Genomic DNA, 20,285 nt, shown 5'->3' on the forward strand with positions numbered 1-20,285 from the left:
TTACGTCTTGCTAATAATGTACAGGGCTGTCTCTCTCCGGTTATGAAAATCTCGAGGCTATCATGACTCAGAGAAGGGATTTGTCTTTTAACTAAGCTCTGTCCCCTTGGTTACTGTTGCTAGGCCTGACAAGCTTTACAGAACTTCTGAAAAATGATTAGAAACTGAAGATTTACGTAGACAGTGTAACTCAAGTGGTAACAAATCAATAGATATTTTTCACACGCAGGCTGAAATTAAATGTGACATTGCGTTTAAAAACTGTTGAATCAAAGTGATTTTTTAAAAGATATTATAAAATTGTGCTTCTTCTAAAACTAAAGTTGCTCACAACATCTAGCTGTACATTCCTTATGGATATTTTCCTGCTGTTTGTTTTTATTGTAAGTCATTCTCAGCACATTGGACTTAATGTGCCTACAGCTGAATCACAGACATGCTTTTGTGATATTACCTTTACTGACATTTATTCCAACATAAGCATGTTCCTGTGGCTCAAAGAGAAGAGTATGGTGCTATAACACTGACAATTCATGGGTTTGATTCCCAGAGAATCATGACCTGATAAAACAGAAACACTGAATGCAATGTAATGCTTGGGATAAAAGCGTCTACCACATGTGTGAATGTGAGTTCTTTGAGAGCCTTGATTTGGTCATTGATGGCAGTGTGGATATATGTATATGCAGGGGTGGACTGGGGCCAAAAACACAGAGCGGCCCACCAAACCTGGTCCACAACACACCATAAATGACCAGCATATTTCTTTACATTATAATTGGTCTTGATGTATATGGCAAGTAGTAAATAATTTTAAAGAATTTTTACGAGGGACAGTTTAATATCACTAAAGTTAAATATCTATATTATCAGTCCATATGACACAATGCTCTGGGATCGTCTAATACAGAATGCGGACTGGTTTTATTGTGCCTTTCTATTGGTCATCATATACAGTATTTGTCCTTTTGCAGGAGCTTGACATCTATCATTTTAAGGAATAGAGCTCCAACTGTGGAAAAGAGTATACAAATTATTTTGATAATGAAAAATACAGTAAACAGTACTGTGAAATATATAATGTTGCAATTTAAAATAGCTGTCTTTTATGCGAATATATATCGTAAAATAATTTATTTCTGTGATCAAAGCTGAATTTTCAGCATCATTACTCCAGTCTTCAGTGTCACATGATCCTTCAGAAATCATTTTAATATGCTGATTTGCTGCTCAAGAAACATTTCTGATTATTATCAATGTTTGAAAACTGTTGTGCTGCTACATATTTTTGTGGAAAATGTGATACCGATTCAGTCTTGGGTAAGATTAAAAAATATAAATATTAAGTCAAAGCAAGTCTTCAGATTTACAATGTTCCAGAGTAAGACTGAGAATGATTTTTATAGATTTTTAAACATTTTCTTAGACACTGAAAATTTCAACTGTGTTTTAACTGCTGTGAACTGATCATTATGAAGAAGACCAACACATTTTTTCTTTGGAATAGCATGCTATGACCCATTCATTATACTATGAATCATTCTCAATTGAACCAGAACCTTGTATTAGGAAAACAAATGGGGGCACTTTTCATTTTCAAAATTCATACTGACTTTAACCTCAGTGACAATCACCTTGGGTGGATGGGCCTCGGGGTCTCATGGAGGCTGTGACCTGCGCTTCGTCTCTCCTTTTCAAGACTTATGAGGCCTTGAGTGCTCCCACAGTCTAATTCAACATGACAGATCAGTGAGATGGACACTGGGAGAGGACGAAAGGAAAATAAGCGAACAGAAAATGAAATGACAGTGAAGATGAATGCGAGGTATGTTCTTAGTGTCCAGTAATGACAATAATAAAATATTTTTATACTGGTGAGCTTGGGCTGACTGAAGGAAAGTAATATAGACTCTAATGGAAATAAGAGGAAATATGCATGCTGGATGAAGTTGCACATCATACATCGTTCAAATGTACTTCAGGTGGTGTAATTTTATTAAAATGTAATTGGACATCTCTCACATCAACATCTTTACAATTATTCATGTTATGACTAAAATGGAAGTGCAATTATAATTTGATATACAACATATATTGGTTAGAAAATATATTCCTGCTTATTTTTACTTATTTAACAACAAAAAGAATAATTTCTATAAAAAGATTTAAGCATCATTTACAATTTTCCACACTTTATCTGAAGCTTGTAATGGATTGGTTGAACCTCCAAAACGGCATGTTTATAGGTTAAAGAACATATATGTGCTGTGGTCTTTAATGGCCACTGAGACACAATGATAAGTGCACACAGGGAATAATTGCTTAAAACAAAAGCTAAAAAGCAACCCTAAATAACCAATGGCAAAATATGTAAATCAGGTCTCAATATTTGATCTTGTAGTCATTCTTGTTCAAAAGCATGTTCCTCTGAACACCGTGTCCAAAACAAACACTAAATCCTCTGTCTTCATGTTAACTAGTTTTTTTTTTTTTGCCCTAAACAGCGATGACCACAGCTGCATATTAAACTTCAAATATGTCCTGATTAGCTGTGATTGTCACGTCACATAGCCTTTTTTATTCCAGTGGATGGAAAACTTTCTGATCTTGTCTGCTTTGAGCACGGTGTAAAAGGCCCAGTAACACCAAGAACGATAACTATAATAACAACTATATTAGCATCCACTCGTCCACACTGTGCAGATATGTCTGCTTTAAATGCTCAAGCTCTTTAATGTCTGTTGGATTCTGATTGGCTGTCAATGTTTTTATCGATCACCAGCTGGAAAAAAATGATATGATTCCAATGATTTTGTTCCTCTGTATATATGTAAATAAAACAGATTGATGTACACTCTTAAAAATAAAGGTTCTTTATTGGCATCAACGATTCTATAAAGAACATCCATGCAACCTTTCAAATGCAGAAAAGGTTCACACTACAGGATTTTTAGCCTGATTTCCCCCTCCCGAGAATTGGAGCAAAAATCGTGATGTTTGGCGCGGATTATCTGGTAATGTGAGGCGTTCAGAGATCGACCCTTGCACCTCCCGATCTGCTCGCACACAAATCAGGGCCGCCCCGATCATATCAAACATGTTTGATATTTAGGATTTAAATCGGGATGATGACGGGTATATGATTATGTCAGTGCTTTCACAATAGCCAATGCGAATAGCATTGCACAATAGCCAATGTGCGACCGCAAAACAGCTGCAGTATGGCTCCGTTGAATAGTAGAGACGGAGGAAACGGCTACTTGAAGTAACACGACTATCTGTATAATGTGTCGAAAACATATCACAACCGTGAGGAGAAAGAGAACACCATACCGCTAGCTAACATATGTAAACACTGACGATCTCTGGGATGATCATCTTAATGGGCTTTAATCACACTTCCATGTTTCGAAAAGCAGAAGATTCAAATAGTAGCGTAAAGAACTTCCGCTGCAGCCTCCATCACTGGCTGCCCATAGCACGGCATTGTTGTGGATTATATTATTATTATTTATCTTCTAAAGACACCAATCTCAGTTTACAACAATCAATTGAGTATTATGAAACGAAGGAATGTGTTGTCACGATATCCCGATGCTTATATCCTGACTTAAACAGGAGCGCGCGAGCCATACGTATGTGTATAGGCAATGTCTGATCACCTCATTTCATCACAGAACAGCGAGAAAACTATACAAACAACATATCACATTAATAAGCATTACAATTAGCCAAAGCTTAAAACATTAATTATGACTAAAGGCTGTATATGGGGATTAAATTAAAAGTTTAGGGCAAACTTGTATTAAACAATGTTCATTTTTTCACACGCTGACTTTGATGCAATCCTCTATAATTGCATCACATTGAAGCCGTTTAAATAAAGAAATGTTTCCAGCCCATAGACGATAATTAAAAATAAATTTGATTATCTTAAGTTATTCTCCGTGATTGTGTGCAACGATTGAATATCTTTATACTTTGAACAAGAGCGGGAGGTTAATCACAATGACTATAATTCAAAAATAAACAAAATAATATTAAAAATAAAATTAAATCAGTCCGAGTATTCCTCAGTAATTTGAGCTGCATGCTCTTCATTAATCTGGCAGCTGACAGTCGTCGCTCAGATACAGGCTCATGTTACACATTAAAATGAATGATGACATGATACATGGTCTGGAATCGGTATAAATACGCAGTTTTATAATTTCATTTTCTTCACAAAACTGGCGTCTGTCAATTGACAATAAAGCAGACGGAAATTCCTTTACGGTACTAATCGGAACCGGATGTGACGACACGCGGACTGTGATAAAGGCCTATAATATCTTGTAGTGCGTGATGCGCCACGATGTTCTTGTAATGTGTGCATGTTTAAGATTTGAGGGAAGATCATCTGCAAAGATTCTCCTTTTTCTCTGTGTGTGCTGCAACCAGATTTCATAATCAGTTAGGATTTTAAAACTCCTGTAGTGTGAGCCGGCTATAGTCGAATAAAAAGGTTCTTTAGATTTTTAATATGTTTTTCAACAGTGTTGGGGGTAACACATTACAAGTAACGCAAGTTACGTAATCAGATTACTTTTTCAAGTAACTAGTAAAGTAACGCATTACTTTTTAATTTACAAGAGTTACTTTTTCAAAAAAGTAAGGCCAGTTACTTTGTTTTCCCATCTATTGACTGACAGTTCTCCCGTCCCCATGTTGGGAGAAATCAGAAGAGGTGTTGTGTGCGCTGTGTGAACATGATGTTACTGTAGTTCTAGACTAAATGTGAATGTGCATTAATTCATCTCACTCGCAAAAAGAACAAAACAGATTTTGTATTCATCAAAATGAATTAAAACAGTGAAATGCAAACTCAGAATGTGACGCAAACCTGCAATAATTAAATATGTTAACACAAGTGTATCTAATCCCATTATATTAATCGATGTCTTTGCTGCTGACCTTTGATCCAGTTCAACTATACTAGTAAGCAAAAATGACTTTAGATAAACTAACAATTGTGCTTCATTGTTTTTTTATTGCTGAAGAGTGTTGAACTTTGAGCCCTGCTCATATTTAAAAAGTAAAGCGAAAGTAACACAACGCCTTACTTTCCATAAAAAGTAACTAAGTAACGTAATTAGTTACTTTTTTAGGGAGTAACGCAATATTGTAATGCATTACTTTTAAAAGTAACTTTCCCCAACACTGTTCTTCAAAATGGTTCTTTTAGGTACTGTTCACTGAAAGGTTCTTTGGGGAACCAAAAATGGTTCTTCTATGTCATCACTTCAAAAACATCCTTTAATATTTAAGAGTGTATTTATTGAAGTATGTTTTACAAGAAAATACTTTCAGTCTGTCTACTTTCTACTAAAATTTCACATTTAATTCAATGCGTTACTTGCCATTTTTTATAAATATTAATGAAAGGTCCATTCTACAATATATTTTGTGTGCTTGTGGTGTGGACTTCACTATTCTCATAGAAATAGAACTATCATTAAAATTGTATAGTTATCGTCCTTGGTGTGAACAGCTTTTAAGGTTATAGCAGGGGATGGTTTTGTCTACAGTTATTAATAGGTCATCTTTATGCGAGCATAATTAGAGTTATCCACTGAGTCAAATTATGCAAAACGTGAATTAATGCCAAGCAACAACACAAAACCTACATACTGTTTATCTTTCATTTTAAATTTACATTGATTAAAATAGCCAGCCACATGTCATCTTCTCTGCCTGTCCGTGTACAGTCTGTTCACTCAGTGCAATCCCTGCTTGTCTATATGACACTGGAGCCCATGCATTAAAAACAGCAATGCAGGACAAAGTCAGTTGTGGTCAGGGCTCTCGTTCTCCCTCATCCTTATTCGCTATCTCAGAAGTCCATGGATATGGAGCGTTGTCCCGGGTCTACCACGGTGGTGGTGTTGCTATGAGCACTGCCATGGTTTCGGATGGTAATGCTCCCGCAGCCGCTTCCAATGCTGCCTGCAGCCCCTCCTACGCTCCCACCCCTCACGTAGATTTCACAGGGGATCTCCTCCATCACGCGGTCCTCGATCACCTGCTCGGCACAGTCGTGAGTCTGTTTGTAGCCATAGCAGCTCTTCTTGTAGGTGCCAGTGTTGCTGCTATTAAAGGTCTTCATGGGCGGTGGCTTGGAGAAATCGTTGTGGTAAGAGAGCTCCATTGAGCTGAGCGTGGTGCGGCTCTGCTTCGTGCTGCCGCCTGTGGAGGCTTGGGTACCACAGTGGTGCTCGTGGATGCATCGAGACATAGTGGAGGAGCGTCGCAGCTTATGGTATCCGTCCAGCTCATCTGACAGCTCGGCCAGGTCTGACGACAGTTCCTTGTCACGGAGGGAAAACAGCTCATAGTTGGGGGGATCGAAGACCTCTTGGAAGCCGCCTTTGTTGAAGACCGCTGACCGACGGGCCACTACTTTCTTACGGGGTTGCTTCATTTGCACCAGGATGGAGATGATGAGCAAGACCAGAACCACACCTGCAGAGATGCCGATTACCGTGCCGTGTGTTTTTGTGATTTGGTGAAAGAGTCCCATGGATTTTCTCTCTGAGGGTGGAGAGACAAAGAGCTTTTAGTCAAACAAACTTTAAAACATAGAGAGACATTCATACATGCTTTTAATAGTTAAAATCTAGTTATACAACATATTTAAAAGCACAAAGAAGTTGACTCATTCAGAGATGTCTAAATATTGAAATTATATTACAATTTTATATTACTATTAGTTTGCAGCCTGAATGGAATGTATGGACTGGGAAAATATGCCACAAAATAATATATAATACGTTTTGAACTTGATAGTTGCTCACAACAACAAAAACAGAGACCAGTTCAATTTGTGAACAAAAAGATTTGGATGGTATCAGTATAAGTCAGTATAATTTACATGTATGCATTCAGTAGATTATTTTATCCAAAGGGACTTATAAGAGAGGAGCATAAGCAATTCATCACAGAGCCAACAATATTCACAGTATATAATGCCACATTTATTAGAAGGGTAGCTTAAAAAAAAAGCTAAAGCAGAGGAGAAATGCAGAAAAGACAGAGAAAAGGATTTTGCTAGTGCACTGGTTTAGGGTTAAGACGAACATTTGTGATTATAAACTATATAAATTTGTAATTTTCGTTTTGCTAGATAAGACCCTTATTCCTCGGCTGGAATTGTGTAGAGTACTTTGAAGCTGCTTGAAACTGCAATTCGGACCTTCAACCTGTTGGCCACCATTAAAGTCCATTTTATGGAGAACATTCCTGCAATGTTTTCCTCAAAAACCTTAATTGCTTTTCGACTTAAAGAAAGACATGAACATCTTGGATGACATAGAGGTGAGTAAATGATCAGGAAATGTTCATTCTGGAAGTGAACTAATCCTATAAGTGCTGGCGGAGAAGATGTGTGTTCAGTTGCCTCGGGTTCAGAATTAACAGACTGACTGAAAGACAGGGTTCTCAAATTTCTCAAACAGACCATATTTAACAAATGGTTCATAGAGCATTATATTCAGCTTTATATTTTATATATAGTAGAGTCATCTGCAAATATTTTTTATTTTTTATCAAATATTTTTAATATATTTTTATAAAATATTCGATTTTTTTTTGCCTCGAAGTGACAACTTACAGAGCCCCTAAAATAAAAACAAAAACAAAACAGACTTTTACATGCACACAAGAAACATTTTTGTGCCCTCGAGAAACTATTTACATGGGCATGGGAATGTTTTTGCATGCTTACGCATTACAATTTCTAGTTTTATATTACCCATTTCCTTTGTGCATCACTGCCATCTTACTATGAATAAAACGAGAGCAGGGATGCACATGAATTTACGGAGATCTGCTTGCTCAAAATTTGGCTTTTCTCATGGTAGTGCCTCTAATATCAAGGCCTATTGTCCAATTTAAAGGAACACTCCACTTTTTTTGGAAATAGGCTCATTTTCCAACTCCCCAAGAGTTCTGAATCCATTCAGCCGATCTCCGTGTCTGGCGGTAGCACTTTTAGCTTAGCTTAGCATAGATCGTTGAATCGGATTAGACCATTAGCATCTCGCTCAAAAATGACCAAAGAGTTTCGATATTTTTCCCATTTAAAACTTGACTCTTCTGTAGTTACATCGTGTACTAAGGCCGACGGAAAATGAAAAGTTGCGATTTTCTATGCCGATATGGCTAGGAACTATACTCTCATTCCGGCGTAATAATCAAGGAACTTTGCTGCCGTACCATGGGTGCAGCAGGCGCAATGATATTACGAAGCGCCTGAAAGTAGTTCCCAGCTATATCACAGGCTACTGACATTTGTCAAGTTCAAGGGTCTATAAAAAAAGATCTATAATATATAGGGTCTATAAATTAACATTTGGCTTTCATTGGGGCAGTGTGTCATATTTCAAGGCCTCAGGTCTCTTTTTAACGCATAGTCTGCGGCGGCCAAGAAACCACACTGCGAAATGGGCTGATGGCACAATAGGTGGATCAGTTTTTTTTGTGCGCACATAAAAGTCTGTATATTTTTGCAAAGGTAATATGTAATATGGTGCTAAGAATATAGTGAGAAGAAACCCATAATGCTTCTAACCTTAATTTTGCATAATGAAAAGTGCATCTTGGATTCATTCAGTCGTATTTAACCATGAAACATTGCTTCTTGTACGATAAATTTATTTTCATTAAATTCTTATTTGTTAGTTGCTTGTTACTTGTCTTAATTCTTACTGTTTTAAAAAAACTAAATAGGGGCAAAAGTCTGGAAAACACAAATATTTTTCCATACTTTGTTTTTTTTCCATACTTTTCCAGACCTGGAAAATACTTGAATCAAATTCCATACTTTTCCATATTTTTCCAAACCCCGTAGGAACCCTGGAAAGATTATGTGAAAATGTGTAAATTTGGGGATTTATACATTTTTTTTTTTAAAGCAAAAGATTTTTTTTAAAGATTTTTTAAAGCAAAGAATTAAGCAAGGATGCATTAAATTGATAAAGTGACAGTGAAGACATTTCTTATGATACAATAAGAATAAGAAAAAAATAAAAATAAATCATGTTCTATTCAAAGAATCCTGAAAAACATGTTTCACAGTTTTCACAAAAATATTAAGCAGCACAATAGTTTTCAACACCGATAATAATAAAAATGTTTCTTGAGCACCAAATCAGCATATTAGAATGATTTCTAAAGGGTCATGTGACACTGAAGACTGGAGATGACTAGTAATGGCTTTGCCATCACAGGAATAAATTACATTTTAAAAGATGTCATATGAAAATAGAAAACAGTTAAAAAAAATATGAAAAGGCTTACTGACCCCAAACTTTTGGTAGTGTGTATATTCAAAAATACATTTTGAATAATCCAAATGAAGAATAGCATTTTAACACAAGCTGGCGTTTATGCAGTAACTCACCCTTGCAGTGGTTCTCATCCCAAGGGTAAACACAGTTCTGAACGCCGTTGCACACCAGTGAGTTGTTGATGCACATGTTGCTGTGACAGAAAAAGGTGCTGCTGGAGCATGGAGCTGAAAAACAGAACAGATAGAGAAGATTAAATCTCTTAAAAACAAGGCAACCCCCATCCTTTCTTCTCATAGCAGGCCGTCTGCAGATACATGCGCCTCATGCCTGTGCCACAGGCTGTGTAGCGGGTGTTGAGCGCAACACTATAAATCAAATCTAACAGCCATCACAAAGCCCATCTGGCCAAGTTGCCATGAAGCTCTTGACTGAACGTACGCTTAGCATGTTAGTCAGAGCGGAGGGTAACAAAGAATGGAAAGCGAGGGAGAGGGGGAGATAAGCTTGTAATTAAAGGTGAGTGCTGATCTCTGGGGATGAATCCTTCAGGCTGTGTCTGTAAACCCTGACACTCATCTCCTCATCACGTCTCCCTCTTTCAGCTGCACAGCCTCATCCCTCGGTCTCCATTTTATGCCAAAACCCAAGCATCCTCCTTATAACTGCTGTGTTAGAGCTTGAGTGAGGAGGGAAAAATCTCATCCAGTTTATAGGACTAAGTGCTTCTGACAGAGGGTTGAAGAGGTCGTAACTTTCATTTCCTGGCAACGGCTCCATGCTCCCACTATACTGTGCTCATTTCCAAAATTGTTGGACATTTCTTGCCTTCCAACAGTGGCCATTGACGAAAAGTCACACCAGATCCCCTGATACATTAGCGCTCATCAGAGGAATGGGGTGAGACGGCAAGTGTATTAGTTAAAGAAGAAACATTAAGGGTGACGAGCCAGAGCAGGATGTACACAGTCTGACAAGATGAATGTGCACTACCATTCAACAGTTTGTGGGCAGTAAGATTAATACTAAAACTGCTAACTACAAATTAATACTTTCATTCTGCAACGATGCATTAAATGATAGTAAAGCCACTTGTTACAAACAATTTTCAAATATTTTTTTTTCTTTCAATACATCAGCATCCTAAAAAATGTATACAGTTTCTTAAAATATTAAGCAGCACAGTTTTTAAGAACTGATAATAAGAAATGTTTCTGAAGCAGCAAATCAGCATGATTTCTGAAGGATCATGTGACACTGAAGACTCATCACAAATTACATTTTAAAATATTACATAAAATATGTAATAATACTTCATAAATCATGTATGTTTGATCAAATAATTTCTTGGTGAGACGCCTTTCAAAAACATTACACAATCTTAGTGACCCCAGATTTTGAATGGCAGTGTATCTGTGGCGCTGGACCAGAGGAAACTCAAATGCGAATGTGTCTCAAACCAGCCGAATGCGGTACCTACTGTACCACATCATCTATGATTGTTAAACAAAAAAAGCTTGTTATTAGCGTGCAAATCTTCTGTAGTGCTCAGAGTGTATGTGAGGTTTTAACACGCAGTGGAAAAGAAAGTGAAATTGTTGCTCATTGCCAAGATGGTAGTGAAGGCATTAAATGAACCAACTAATCCAAACACAACTTGGCTGTGTCAATCTATTCACAGCGCTGCAAGGCTTTCAGCAGTTCTATGAACACAACGATGAAAATCATTTGCATTTGCCACTGCCACTGTGTTTGCACTCTAAGCAAGATTAATATTCACATGGAGTTGACATTGAATGCTGCAATTAATTGCTCTGATTATTCTGGCATTTATTAAAAGTATTACAGACTAGAGCAAAAATATCCATTTGCTCCATGGTAATTTTCCACAATTTGCATACAACCTTTAAACAGCAACTGTCCTGAAATGCAAAGTGGAAAGAAAATGTGACACATCATTCATACCAAAACATCTAACTTACAAAATAAAGCTTCATTTAGTGTTTTCTTTCTTTTTGGCAGGCACAGATAACTTCCAATTGTTCATCAAGACTGATCCATTAGCAGGAGAAATGTGCAACACTATAGCCCTATTATTTGAGTTCCTATGCAAAGGTTGGGGGAGTAATTGGCTTTTTGATATCACTGCTCTCTACAGAGATCACTTTAATTAACTTTGCAGTTCTTAAATGGTCAATTTTTAAATAACTGCCAGCTTGTTCATGTCAGCTCCAATGGATCATAGCATATTTCAATCAATTATTAAACATCTTTTTCTGACATTTCAAGCAACGTTTGTGATAAACTTGCATGCTTGAAAAGAGCTGATTTCAATTTATGTATTAAAATGTAAATGTTGACAATTAACAATATTTAATCCCAGAGCATGTAACAGTTAAACAGAGATGTGCAGCAGCATTTTCTTGCATTATATTAAGTTGTTATGTTAATGGCTTGTAATTTTAAATTAAATTTGGCACATTATAACCCAGGGATCTGTCCTGCTCACTTTGCTTTTGTGCTGTTTTCATACTGCGGTTAGCAAGAATGCTTTCTATCCTGGACAGGCAGACTCTGCCTAAAGCACATTACAAAATGAAATATAAATGATGTTTCTACCCAGCCTGCTGGCTCTAGCTCTTTTTTTGTTTGCTAGCTGACTTGGCACAGACTTCTCCAAAGGTCACATCCATCTATACTAACTTTTTAGCACCATGAAAGCCACTGATTTGCCCATGAAATGCTTCCCAATTCAATGATACAAGCAGCCTCTAATAGTCTTCACTGTGTGTTTTAATGATCTGTATATTTTGCTATACTCACTTTGTCTATGTCATTCTGTATTAGTTAACAACACTGCACTTTTGAACATTAAGAATGTCTATACTCACGATCTACAAATGAGGTGAAGAGCATGCGGAAACGACTGAGTCTGCTGCTTTCGTCGGCCCACATGCGCACGACGCCCACGCCAGTATCCAGCATCACGTCATTGGCCACTGTGCTGCAAAACTTCGCTTTCAGGTTCTCAATGGCGCTGCTGCCGTCATATACGGCCACAAAGTTCTTCTTGCACTCATTTGAGTGCTCCATCTGGTACTCGAGGAAGCGAAGGTATATCTGCAGGGATGAACCAATATTTAACAAATGCATCAGCTAGATTCTGCAAAATGCTGACTCGAACAGGACAAGAAAGAATATAGCAATTTGCAAAAAAGGAATTTCGAGCAGCACGGAAACTACTGCTGCAGTTTGGTCTGACACAAACTGAACTGTCCTGATCTATGGGGACTGCTTACTGAGAATAACAAAAAAAAAGGTCCTAGCTATGTTTTCTTTAAGACGCAGGCACAAAAGATTACAAAAAAATTGTCCCTCACTACTCTAATGACTTATCTTCATGCTTTGTAATCATTCACTCCTCTGCCAAGCTCTTTAGGGAGTTTTTTTTAGCCTGCTAAGTGTTCCGGTCTGCTTAGTGCAGGTGAGTGTGTAATCCCCGGCCATCTTAAATGCCATTTTCTTCCCTCAGTCTTATTCCTAGTACTTGCTGATTTGGCTCTAACGCATTTCTGCATCATTGGCCTAATACTTGCTGCTGCTGCATTGCTAATTTGAGCTCTTGAAAAGTTTTCTCAGCAGAAAAAGGGTCAGGGGGGCCTGATGGCCTCCTGTGGTCTTGTCAGGCCTCATACATCTGCCTGTGGCAGAAGAGCAGGGTCATCTCATTTGATGAACTGTGCAAGTAAAGGAGAATCGAAGACGGTCACCTTGGACTGTGGAGGGGCACGGATGGTCCAGATGCAGTCCAACGCGTCTCCATTTTTGATCTTATCCTCTTCTTCCACCTGACTGGAGCGGATGACTCCGTCTGTACCACTGATCTCAAACTGGCAATCTGCCGAAGGAAAAAGGTTGGAAGCGGAAAAATACAGTGAAGAGTGAAATTATGAAAAGAGAAAACCTAAAGTGGCACTAGCAAAAAGAAAGCAAGAGAAAGCAGTGACTGCAAATGGGAGGCAAATAGAGTTTTTTTTGGGAGAAAACAGAAATGGAAAGTCCGACAAGAGAGTCAGATAGGCAGCATAAGACCAACAGAGAGAGGGAGGAGTGGAGGATGTCAGTGGCAGATAGCCTGCCGCAGAGAATAGAAAGCACTTGAGATGGAATTGAAGTGGGGGGTGAAAATATTGAGGGGCTTACCTGGAATTGGATTTAGCAATCCACCGACGTGCAAATGAAAATCTGGGTCTGAAATGATAAGACAGGTATCACATTACCCAGATAGCACACGCTGGAAATTCCATGCTCCAAACATGCATTAAAATCCAGTTTAAGAGAGCCGTGGGTGCTGCGGTGCAAAGATCTGCCGTTTGATCTAATAAACAGCATTTAGTGTTTGTCTTATTTGCCCTTAAGCACACAGAACATCTGAAAGTCTTAAAGCTACTGCATCTGAACAGGATTTGGCCCAGAATTGTAATGCCTAAAAATCTAATAAATCAAGTTGAAGTATTTGTATTCAAAATAAATATTTTGTTTCTCAAAATAAATATTTGTATCTCTAAATAAATAGATTTTAAGTAACACATTTCAAATAAAAATAACATCAATGAATCAACCTAAACACATTAAATTATACCAGCAAAAGTAATTTCAAAGATTAGATCAGGTAGAAATAGCTCCTTAAGGTAACAATTACAGGTTTCCACTTTTTACAGTGTATAATAGTGGCCATAAATGATAAAATTCTTATCAGAATTTGCCATTGAGGATTATTACAAAATTGTGAAATATAATTTGCATAAGGAAGGTGGTCACATTTATATGCGAAAGTAATTAAATTTAATGGAATGGAATCCAATCACCAACTGCTTAAATCACTGGATTCAGCCAAATTTACTGAATACAAACTCCTGTTTGTGCACAACATGCATCAAGTCAGACCGACAGACAGACAAGCAATGCTGCAATCTGAAACAGGCAAGCAAGGACTCTACAGCATCAAGGCCACCTCTTTAAATTCAGAATGCATTTATGAAGCAAATACACCAAACTGCCTGCTTTCACTGTCAGGGTTACCTGCTATAAAAGTGTATTTGACGCGGAAACCTAAGCCTTCAAGCTCCTCATCGCTAGTGAATTTGATCCACATGAAGCGGCCCGTGGAGGTGACCACGCCTGGACTCTTTGGCCCACAGAAGCGATCAATAAGAGGGGAGAAACCAAAGGGACCATCTCTTATCTCAATATGGTCGAAGCGGCACTCGAAGGAAGGCTCGATATAGTACGTTTTGTCAAAGGCCAGCTGAATTCTCTGCCGAGGGAGAGCTGCAGGAGAGAGAGAATCGAGAATGAAAGAGCAAACATTATATTTAGTTTATAACTGTACAGTATGTGACATGGTAACCTGTGCTGGAGGAAGCCATTGTCTATTCTACAGGATGCCTTCCAGAAATTGAGCTATCACAATAAAACTACATTGAACAATTTTAATATGCCAGTCAAACACAGACTCTCATGCTGACACACACACACACAAAAAGGGAAAATTGATCAAAATGAACAATACAGATTTTACATCCACATTACATCCAGTGTCCACATTATGAACAGACAGTCTACTACAAATGAAGATGAATTCTCTTTCATAGTCCTGTTGAAAGAACATGATAGACCATTATACAGCAATGCACATCTCATTTGAATTAATTTTGATTTATTAATACGAATAGAGGAATGTCCACAGTAATCTCCAATTTGTGTTGTACATAAATACACAAACATGTAGTACAATGAAGCATCTGCTATCCACTAACTAAATTTTGAATTTAGGTCACCTGCTTGAGGCACAACAACCATAATCATATCAGTCCCTGAAACAAATAACCAATGTCACTGTTGATTTAGGTTTGTTCGGCTGTACTTGCATTAAAAACACAGACTCTGCACATTCTACAGTTATTTATCAAGAAAAAATAGCTTCTTTCTGTTCTACATATAAAAGACATGCAATTAAATATGCACAGGATTACTACTATCCATTCAGTTAAATAAGCTCCTAGGGTAAAATAATGCAATTTAGGCCATTGGGTAATGTTGAAACTCCATCACGTGCAATTATTAAAATGCTCATACTCTACATGGTCTTGTTGGTCTGAAATGACAATCACATTAAGATGCACGTTGAAAGGATTGAAAGGGGAAATCCAACCAATTGTAGCCACATTTATTTAACAAAAATATAATTATTTTTTCAATATTTCACAATGTATTTGAATGTATGTAAATTTGCTTCGCCCACAGGGGGCGCTCTTGTACTGCTTCAAATACTGTTCAGCCTGTACAAAATTGTCATTCACACTTGTAGTGTTATACTAAGATGCACCAGCAGATATGATGCTGCTTAGAGAATATAATTAATGTTGTATATACCATAATAATAAAGAGAAGAGTTCTTTAGTACATGAAGGCAAAATATAACACTCCTATATTAGTAAACATTGTTAACTTGAGGGCGACATCAATCATGCTGTCATTAAGTTACTGTCAGTTTGACATCTAACAGCTGAAGAATAGCCGGAGAGGCTGCTTTCATTTGCTTTTAGGGAGGTTACCTTCTAGGATGTACACACACTCCTTGTTGGGTGGATAGGAGTTAGGATAGTTTGGAGATGTAAACAGGCCTCCATTGATATTCCGTGTCCACTGGCCGCACTGCTCAGCGTTAGACAGAGATTCACCCGCATTCTGCGTCTCTGTGAGAACATGAGATGAAGGGGGGAACAGAGGAAACAGGAATGAAACAGAATATGGCATTTGTTTGAACAAAATAAAAGTGCAACTAAGATTATCAATCACTGAAGCAGATTGAAGAGACTGAGTCAGTATTTTGGCAGATGGTAACAGCCATCAACAGCAGACCATACAGTCTGATATTGATTTGAGTAAGAATTTGTACATTTATTTTTAGCTTACAAAGAAATACAAAAATATTTCAAACTTAGATACACTTGTAGCATTTCTTTTGCATTATTAATGAGTTTAAAACTCTACATTTACTGGCCAGTTACACACAAACTGTTCACAAAGTGAAAGCAAAAAGAGCTGCATAGAAACCCTCTGCAAGCGCCCAGTGCAAAAATGTGTACAGATAGGACTGTCACAGTTGACAATTCCGATATGAGTGTGATAATGTGTGAGTCATACCTTTAATTTTCTGCGCCAGGGCAAATCCCTCTTCTATTACAACGAGGAGAACCCAGGCTGGAAACAAAAGTGAGCAAGAGCTTGTCAAAAATAGGCATGTGACATCACATTCTAGCCACAATCGTGTCCTTCATCCGACACGATGTTCAGGACACCCGTATACAAGACTGGGTAATACTGTATCAGTACTGCAAAATGACCATACCGGAAATGATATTGGTAGATCCTTAAACAGCACAGAATCTGACTGATCCAGTCTCGTCTCTTTCTGCCAGAAAACGACTGTTCTAACCACACTGATTCATTGTGCAGAGGCAAAGGCCATGGGCGTTGTGGGGCACATTGATCACACCAAACTCCTCTATTACTCTCCAAGCCCCGCATGTGGACAGGAATAAATCTGTCAGACTGATCAAACGTTGAAGATCCTTGTCATGTCAAAACAAGTCTTGGACTTGACACCCATCTCTGACACAAGGCCAGATGGCCAAACATTCCCTGCATCGAGAATTTATCATTAAATGACAAAGTATCAAACACAGCCACATTGTTGATTTAATTATGATGCAATATTAATTTATTTCCTTCTTGGTTTTGTGGGAATTATTTATCTAGACAGCAAAATAAAGCAATGAACGGTCTCAAGTGTGTTCATAGTGTTGGTCACTGAATCGGCAGTAAATGGTTTCGTATTTTCAGGCCAATCAGTTGCCATTCATTCATTGCGATAAGACACAGCTGAAGACAGCCACATGTGTGTAATGTCAAGTACAGCATGCCTCAGCTTTCATTCTGGTACGCTTTTTTAGAACCAGTGTGCAAATTTCAAGGGTTCTCAGAAGCAATAGTGGTCATAGATTGGTAAACTTCTATAGTGGTGAACAGCAGAATATAGCAAATATGGAGGAAGAAAAATCACATGTATCCGTGACTTTTAGACATAAAGAGATTGATTATAGCATTTAGAAAGGAGATGTCAAATTTATCATCACCCCCACAGACAACTTATAATTTTAATAACAGTGGAAACGTTATCATAGTCAGTCCAACTTTTGTTTTCTGTTCAAGAGATTTGTCTCATGCAACAAGACTCATCGTTTGGCGACCCAGCATTGTCAGGTAATCATCAACTATTTTAAAGACATTTGAATCAAGGTTATATATATATATATATATATATATATATATATATATATATATATATAAAAATAAATACATATATATAATACACCCGAAATCGCTCAAACGGCAATTTGTTGCTATGGTAAACCTCCAGAGGTGCTGGCTGCATACATTGAGACAGTATCATTTCAGAAAAGTAACCATTACATTGCAGTGTAGGAAAGAAATTACCGTAATTTACGAGGAATAACAGTAATCTTTAAAGATTCGTTTTTTTTTCCCTGAAATGAGACATCCTCAAAGATTTAGGACAAAAACGACCTCCTGAGGGCGCAGTCTTCAACATTTATTATCGCACTTGCAATACTTTTGAGCTTGTTCATACGTTTTTTTTTTAAAGATGAAACAGCTTTACGAATACATGTAAATAAATATGAGGACAGGGGACTCAGGGGCATCCCGTGGGGTGTTTTGAAAGCATGTGTTATATATAGCCTATATCATTTCAGCTGGGTTATCAAACATTTCCTTGACCCCAAAAGTAAGGCAGGGCCACTGATCTATATATAATGACTCTATTATAGATTAGTGGGCAGGGCGCCTATTTTCCTGACAAAAGTAACCATAGCAACAGTACTTTTCAGTATTATCATCAGATGAAATTTTGCAATTATCTTTCATTTGATTGTATCATTAAAAATGTGTTACAAAAAATAGCGTTTGATAGAAAAATAAATATTATTAACGTTTGGCTTACTGCTATGGCATCAAAAGACAATTTAGTTACTGCTCACAACTTGAATAGAGGCTAAAGGCAAATGGAAAATGCACGATGAAAAAAGTCTTATAGTAGCCTAACTTAATTAAATCGAGTTTTGTCCTTAAAATGAGGATGGCAATAGTGGCTCCAGATCTCACATAGGATCTGATTTTCTGCATGAATGATCTTGACTGCTGTCTGGTTTCAAATGAACACACATCTGGGATGAGCCCCATGGGATGAAGCGTTAAAATGTTATGATGCGTTTGAGCAATGTGTCCATACAAAAAGCCAAACAAATCTCTTTACTAAAAATAATAATATTCTCGCTTTATTATATCTTTAATTGCTATTTTCCACTGAACTGTAGAGCTTAATGTCATTAGAAATAAATACGGCACTTTACTGTATTTAATTAAAAACAGGTGACACTTTTCCCACAGCAGCATATTACTGTGAACTATAAATGCCTCAAACTAATTACTCATACTGGTCTTAAATACTTCAGGTCTCCTTCATTTCTTTACAAAAACAGATTTGTTTAGTTTGTGATTTTGATTTCCTCTAAGGTCACACTCACTGTAAGCCAAACAGACAAATAAAACAGGACAATCTCATTGCAGAATCAACAATGCTTTGGTTGCAATTCAAATGTGCAATTGAGCAGTTGATGGCAAATTAATGTAGGTTAGAATGCAACTTCGCCAACATCATCTTTCACATTCATCCAAAACATAGAATTGGTGCAGAGTTTATGACTTATTTTAGAGCTTGATCCTCTTCGTGTGCCTTAATTCATGAAGACATGTGGCCATATTTTACGAGACAGTGTTCGCCTCGTGACCGAACAAATGCGAAATGATAGTGAACAACATAAAAAATGCATACATATTTTGTGAATATGAAATATTTTAATTATATTAATATATATTCATTATATTGATCTGTAATGTAGCCTACATTGCTATACAAAGCGTTACCACATTTGGTCTTGTTTGCATGGTCTAAATTAATTAGCTAACTGGGAGTTGAAAATAGGAAAAAGATCTCAATACGGCTTTCGCCACACATATTCACTGAAACCTCGATGTCACGGTTCATCAGTAGAGGGGGTCATGAGGGCTGGGGAGCAGCAGCTCGCGCTCCAGATGTGGCACGCGGGAGCTGTCACTTCAGCACTCGCGCGCCGCTTCTGCAAATGCCACGCGCTCACGCGGCGAAGTTGCAAGAGACGCTGCAGAAATCTAATGCAACTCGCCTTTTGTTCTGTGACTATACAGCTTTTAACGTCCACATGGCCATTTTTTTATGGCTAACAGTAACACGATACATTTCCCGTCATACAAATGAACAACGGTTTAATGAAAATGTAGCATATAACGAATAGAAATTGATTTGCCAGAACTGGCACATGCGATACATGGCTAATAAACAAAAGCACACCTGTAGGTGGCGACGCCACGGTTAGCCCTGAAAACTATAACTTGTTATTACGGCTCTATGAATGTTGAGTTGTATTTGTTTTGTTGCAGCAACGTTCATATAGAACCAAACCGCGCTGTTTGTCAGACATGCAAAAAAGAAAAGAAAGAAATGTTGGTTGAAACTCACCTCTGTGCATTTCCTCTCGTTGTGAGTTACCGCTGCTTCCACCTTGGTGAGCTCTGTAGACGAGCTTTATCTCTCCATTTTACCAGACCTACAAATCCCAATTTTTCTTCGATCTCGTTAATCCCATTCCTCGATCAGGAAAGAAACCACTGTATTCCCCACAGAGAACACGCACCTCAAGTCCGCCTGACAGGTTGTAAATGACTGAGTTAATAATCCTGTTGAGAAATTGCTTTGTAAATCCACATGCAGTGTTT

The 20,285-nt window shown here is 37.7% G+C and overlaps 1 protein-coding gene across 1 annotated transcript; it reads right to left on the minus strand.

Moving 5' to 3' along the window:
• Positions 1 to 1,974: 1,974 nt before the first annotated feature.
• Positions 1,975 to 20,149, minus strand: LOC306845531 (neuropilin and tolloid-like protein 2). The gene is made up of 9 exons (XM_079378401.1): positions 20,029 to 20,149; positions 16,536 to 16,592; positions 15,944 to 16,084; positions 14,409 to 14,657; positions 13,530 to 13,577; positions 13,097 to 13,224; positions 12,218 to 12,446; positions 9,440 to 9,553; positions 1,975 to 6,570 (listed from the first exon to the last, which is right to left on the minus strand). Exons 1-9 carry the CDS (start codon positions 20,036 to 20,038, stop codon positions 5,873 to 5,875), a joined length of 1,674 nt encoding a protein of 557 aa, XP_079234527.1. The 5' UTR covers positions 20,039 to 20,149; the 3' UTR covers positions 1,975 to 5,872.
• Positions 20,150 to 20,285: the final 136 nt, after the last annotated feature.

The sequence above is a fragment of the Barbus barbus genome (genome assembly GCF_936440315.1).
Source record: "Barbus barbus genome assembly, chromosome: 1".
Lineage (NCBI taxonomy): Eukaryota > Metazoa > Chordata > Actinopteri > Cypriniformes > Cyprinidae > Barbus > Barbus barbus.